Source organism: Seriola dumerili, unplaced genomic scaffold, assembly GCF_002260705.1.
Source record: "Seriola dumerili isolate Sdu_G_001 unplaced genomic scaffold, Sdu_1.0 BDQW01002192.1, whole genome shotgun sequence".
In the NCBI taxonomy this organism is placed as follows: domain Eukaryota; kingdom Metazoa; phylum Chordata; class Actinopteri; order Carangiformes; family Carangidae; genus Seriola; species Seriola dumerili.
Window position 1 is genome coordinate 68,632 of NW_019176447.1, and position 6,473 is coordinate 75,104.

The 6,473-nt window shown below is 41.2% G+C and overlaps 1 protein-coding gene across 1 annotated transcript in view; it reads right to left on the reverse strand.

Moving 5' to 3' along the window:
• Positions 1 to 1,497: 1,497 nt before the first annotated feature.
• The window catches only part of LOC111239270 (protocadherin beta-15-like), a 12,803-nt gene continuing 7,827 nt past the window's right edge, over positions 1,498 to 6,473 (reverse strand). The window contains exons 2-3 of the mRNA XM_022769107.1: positions 5,995 to 6,193; positions 1,498 to 3,908 (exon numbers count right to left, since the gene is read on the reverse strand). Coding sequence (XP_022624828.1) covers positions 1,498 to 3,908; positions 5,995 to 6,193 — 2,610 coding nt within the window. The remainder of the gene's footprint in view (positions 3,909 to 5,994; positions 6,194 to 6,473) is intronic.

Genomic DNA, 6,473 nt, shown 5'->3' on the forward strand with positions numbered 1-6,473 from the left:
CCTTCCGTTTACCACACTGCCAGCACTATGTTCAGCACCATGGACAGAGCCTATTCGCATTCATCTGGAAAACCTCAAACGTCCGTTACCAAAAAACATTTCAGAGAAATGGTCATGTTTGATTTCCAAAAGAAAAAAAAATGAGGAAGTTATTTCTTAATCGTTGATCTACCAAAAATTCACTTTTTTTTTTTTTTTTTTTTTAAATCAATGGTACCTTAAAATAAAGAAAAGAAAAAATAAAAGACCAATTAGCCTACCTTACTGCTCTGGTGGCAGCACTCGGCTCCCAACAACAAAAATACAGGCGTTGTCTCAGTTAATGAGGAACGTTATTAAACTAGCAATAGCCCAATGCACCAGCTTTGAGGTAAACTGATGGGACACATCAATATGGCTGGATCCAATTTCACAGAGTTGTAGAGAGGAAAAACGGCGTACTTGTCTGATAGTAATCATTATCACCAGAAAGCACAGTTGCCAATGTTAAAAACACTTGATCAAGATAAAATGTAGTAACTGACTGGAAATGAGTCGTAACGCGGCTGCATTGCGTTGGCTATTGCCAGGTCTGTACAGGGTCTTAAATATCACATATGATCATTGCTGCAATTCCACAATTTATAACTGTCAACATTGAAGTATTATTTAATGCAATGATCTAAAGCTACTGCTAAGGGATAAAAGACGGGTATGTAATATAGAAAAGGGAGGGAGTGTTAAAGAAGTAGCTATATTTTGAACTAATGACCTTTTACCATTACTTCACTAAAATGACTGCTTCATAATTAACTGTGGCTTTACATTTTTACCGAACTAATTTAAATGTTTAGATGAGTAAAACACAAGAAACACCAAAAGATGTAAGGCAACCAACCTCAAAACCATGTTTTACACATGCATTATGTAAACAAATAAGATAAACAAAAATAATACTTAGTTGATGTATATATATGACCATGATCATCTCCAAAAAACTGTTCGATTTAAATAGAAGAATGAAGTAAACATATCAGGGTTTTTTTCTGGTATGCAGAACCATAGACACTGCCACATCAGGAATGGACTGCAAGAATATGTTCCATAATCTTGTAATGATTATTTCCTGAATGTTCTAAGAGGAGCATTTATATCCTATATGACATGAAAAGAGAAAGTAAGCATAATATGCTAGCAACAAAACGCAGAGCAATATGCTAAAGCAAAGCGTCAGAATCATTATTTCATGTCGCCAATGCTCACTATATGCAAGTCCCAGCTCTTCCTATAACATTAAAGGACGGTAGCTTGTGCTCAATTTACAGCAGGAATCTTGAACACGATAACTGCTGATAGAAGGAAAATAAGATAACATTATATTAATTTATAGCAAAGTATGTAATGGTTAAAAGCTTTTGTTAATAGGATACATCAAAATGAGATATACCCTATATTCCTGTTTTAAAATCATGGGTGAAGTAAATCCTCAATAAAGTGTGTGGAATACTGAGCCTTTAACTATGGAGTCTTTACCTGGGAAGAATCGTCAGACTCGATAAAAGCTTCGAGGAAGTCTGTTGGGCTTTTCTTCAAAGTCTGGTCAGCAGGAAGTGTGTTGTCATTGTAAGATGTCACGAACTTAAAGTCACTGGTTCTAGAACCTGTTGTCAGGTACGCGTCATAATTGTAAGTGCTGCGTAAAGTTCCTGTGCCGTCAACATCTGCATAATTAGGAGGCAGATAAGCGCTGGGGATGGCGACTGCTCCGTCAAACAACAGTCTGGGCTTTCTCCTGCGACAAAACCTCACACCCAGGATGATGATGATGAAAGTCAGAAAAAAGGTGGACACAGACACCAGAGCGATGATCAGGTAAGAGGTCAGTTTGGAATTCTTCTCATCATAAGAAATATCCTTCAGTTCTGGCACCTCAGCTAAATTATCAGAAATAAGTAAATACATGGAACAGGTGGCAGAGAGAGAGGGCTGTCCGTTATCTTTCACTGCCACAATAAGGTTCTGTTTCATGCTGTCAGATTCAGAAATGTCCCGCTGTGTCCTGATCTCTCCGCTGTGGAGACCAATAGTGAAAAGTCCCGGATCAGTGGATTTCACTATATGATAGGACAGCCAGGCGTTCTGTCCGGAGTCCGCGTCCACCGCTATCACTTTGGACACCAGAGACCCTCCGTGTGCAGCTTTGGGGACCAGCTCGGTCATGAAGGAGTTGCCCTCCGGGGCGGGGTACAGTATCTGAGGAGAGTTGTCGTTCACATCTGATATGAAGACACTGACGGTCACGTTGCTGCTGAGCGGAGGAGAACCGTTGTCTCTGGCCATCACGTGGACTTTAAAACTCCTGAACTGTTCATAATCAAATGACCTCACAGCGTGGATCACCCCCGTGTCTCCGTTAACAGACAGATAGGAGGACACCGGGGCACCGTTCACCTCACCAGCTAACAGAGAATAAATCACTGTACCGTTTTGTCTCCAGTCGGGGTCTCGAGCAGTAACGGAACATAAAGTGGAGCCAGGTTTGTTATTTTCAGTCACATATGCGCTGTACGACTGTTCCTCAAACACAGGTGGGTTATCGTTGATGTCAGCTACAGATAACTCAACAGTTTTAGAGGAGGACAGAGGTGGAGATCCCTCGTCAGTGGCAGTGATTGTAATGTTGTAATCAGACACTAGTTCACGGTCCAGTTGTCCTGTGGTCACCAGAGAATAATAGTTTTTAATGGAAGGAACCAACTTTAAAGGGACATTCTGCTGAATGGAGCAGCGGACCTGTCCGTTTGTATCAGAGTCTCTGTCCTGCACGTTAATGATGCCCACCTCTGTACCAGGTGACACATTCTCAGGTATGGGATTCACCAGGGATTTCAAATATATCACTGGAGCGTTGTCATTAACATCAGTAATATCAATCATGACTTTGGAATCAGACGAAAGTCCATAACCATCTTTGGCATCGATGCGCATTTCATATTTAGAATTACTCTCGAAATCAAGTGGTCCTATGACTTTTATCTCTCCAGTTTTACTGCTCAGTGAGAAAACTTTTTTAGCTCTTTCTGAAATACGACTAAATTCATAAGTCACCTCCCCATTGATTCCCTCATCTGCATCACTGGCACTTACAGTAATAGCAACCGTGTCAAGGGCAGCGTTTTCAGGCAGACTGGCTTTGTAAAAGGCCTGGTCAAACACCGGAGCGTTATCATTGGCATCCAGCACAGTCACGTGTATATTTGCAGTTCCTGATCTTTGTGGATTGCCGCCATCAACCGCAATCAGCATGAAATTTAAATCGTGCTCTTTCTCACGGTCTAGTTCTTTGTCCAACACCAACTCCACGCTCTTAGATCCATCAGTATCTTCTCGAACAGACAAAATAAAATGTTCATTCTTTTGTAAATTGTATTGTTTAACGGTATTTTGCCCGATGTCCGCATCATGTGCTTCGTTGACACGATACCGAGCTCCTTTGTCGGCAGATTCTCTTAATTCCAATTTAACTACTTCCTTTGGAAAAACGGGTGAATTGTCATTTACATCCTGGATGAGCAGTGAAATGCGGTGCAGCTCCAAAGGGCTCTCTAGGACTAATTCGAATTTAAGCATACACGAAACCTTCTCCCCACAAAACTCCTCTCTGTCAATCTTTTCCCTGATGACAAAATCTCCCGTTTTTAGATCAATAGCGCAATAATTCTGGTAGCTTTCCTCGGTATCAATACGGGCTTTACGAGTCAACAATTTCCCCACTTCCAGCCCGAGGTCCTTGGCAATATTTCCAACAATGGATCCAGGCCTCATCTCCTCCGGAACAGAATAGCTCAGGTCTGCGGTGGTAATGTGGATAAAAAGAGCAAAGCCACAGACAAAACTGAACGATTGTCCTCTGTGGTCCATCATTTTCCCTACAGAAAATATAAACACGAGAATATTTCTTGTCTGTAATACCGTTATGATAAAACTAAGAAACGCCGCTCCCCCAACAATGACAGGTCTGTTTTGAATGCTTGGATTATTCCTGTTGCAGTAGGTGGAGATATTAACGCCCTCACATCTGCAAGTCAGCAGCGACTCCCTGAGTTTAATTGAGATATTACAATTAAAGAAGATCTAGTCTAACATACAATTCCGTAGTTGCTGCTACGCTCAATATGGATACGCTATATTTCAAGTGAAAGTTTTTATTGGGATGTGTTGAGTTCGGTTAAATAGGCGCATACAGCCAAAAAACATTCAGCACCATGGACAGCGTTTGTACGGCAAGAGTTAAATGCAAAGTTTCCCCTTAATTAAAATTTCAGTCTTCATAGTATCAATAATACATACTGACCACGAAAAAGAAAAATTAATTATGTTTCAAGTTCCATGGTATGTATTACGTTATTATAAACTAGTGATGGAAAAACGTGTTTCAATTTCAAACATAGGGAGGTCTACAAAATATTTTCAACTTATTTTCACGTTTATGTAATGTAGAATGGAAAGTTATTTTATTTTCACTGTGAGTCATTGTTTCATTAACAACAGATACATAAAAGTATAATATCCAATAGCGAACTGTGTGGTAGTTAGGCAATGTCTGAGGGCCACATGAATGCTCTATATTCTATAGGCCTATATAAAACAAACTGTTTAATTTTTCGTCAATTAAGAAAATCAAAAAGGCTATATTATCAATGATGGCAATCAAAACAGTATTTCAAGCAGTCGCTTGAAATGTATTAAAATATATGGGTCAACGTTCTATTTGTCGCTTAAGCACACATGTGAGAAGTAGTAGGCAATGTATAAAAAAATGAAACTTTGATTACTGCTGTTTTGAACTGTATGAAATGAACAGATTTCCATTCATTCAAAAAGCTTATGGTCCAGATATTGTGAAGAAACGGTATTAAATCATCAGCAAGAATTGAACGAAAAAGGCAGAGCCAAGAAAAAAATTAAGTTCTAATATATTTCGAAAGAGAGTTATGAATATAGTCTTTTATGCCAAAAAATTACTTCATACATAAGCATCACATGAAAAATAATTGATAATGTCAAAAATGATCTACTCATTTATTTAGTTGCAAAGTTACTTGAACTGCATGATGATGACACTGGGTGGTCACAATAAACGTTGAATGTTAGATACAAAAGTGTATATGGCCTACCTCTGGAGACTCATCTGACGGGCCAAACACGTCAACAAAGTCTGTCGGGCTTTTCTTCAGAGTCTGGTCAGCAGGAAGTGTGTTGTCATTGTAAGATGTCACAAACTTAAAGTCACTGGTTCTAGAACCTGTTGTCAGGTACGCGTCATAATTGTAAGTGCTGCGTAAAGTTCCTGTGCCGTCAATATGGCGACTGCTCCGTCAAACAACAGTCTGGGCTTTCTCCTGCGACAAAACCTCACACCCAGGATGATGATGATGAAAGTCAGAAAAAAGGTGGACACAGACACCAGAGCGATGATCAGGTAAGAGGTCAGTTTGGAATTCTTCTCATCATAAGAAATATCCTTCAGTTCTGGCACCTCAGCCAAGTTATCAGAAATAAGTAAATACATGGAACAGGTGGCAGAGAGAGAGGGCTGTCCGTTATCTTTCACTGCCACAATAAGGTTCTGTTTCATGCTGTCAGATTCAGAAATGTCCCGCTGTGTCCTGATCTCTCCACTGTGGAGACCAATAGTGAAAAGTCCCGGATCAGTGGATTTCACTATATGATAGGACAGCCAGGCGTTCTGTCCGGAGTCCGCGTCCAACACCCAGGATGATGATGAGAAAGTCAGAAAAAAGGTGGACACAGAAACCAGAGCGATGATCAGGTAAGAGGTCAGTTTGGAATTCTTCTCATCATAAGAAAATATCCTTCAGTTCTGGCACCTCAGCCAAGTTATCAGAAATAAGTAAATACATGGAACAGGTGGCAGAGAGAGATGGCTGTCCGTTATCTTTCACTGCCACAATAAGGTTCTGTTTCATGCTGTCAGATTCAGAAATGTCCCGCTGTGTCCTGATCTCTCCGCTGTGGAGACCAATAGTGAAAATCCCGGATCAGTGGATTTCACTATATGATAGGACAGCCAGGCGTTCTGTCCGGAGTCCGCGTCCACCGCTATCACTTTGGACACCAGAGAGCCTCCGTGTGCAGCTTTGGGGACCAGCTCGGTCATGAAGGAGTTGCCCTCCGGGGCGGGGTACAGTATCTGAGGAGAGTTTGTCGTTCACATCTGATATGAAGACACTCACGGTCACGTTGCTGCTGAGCGGAGGAGAACCGTTGTCTCTGGCCATCACGTGGACTTAAAAGCTCCTGAACTGTTCATAATCAAACGACCTCACAGCGTGGATCACCCCCGTGTCTCCGTTAACAGACAGATAGGAGGAAACCGGGGCACCGTTCACCTCACCAGCTAACAGAGAATAAATCACTGTACCGTTTTGTCTCCAGTCGGGTCTCGAGCAGTAACGGACATAAAGTGGAAG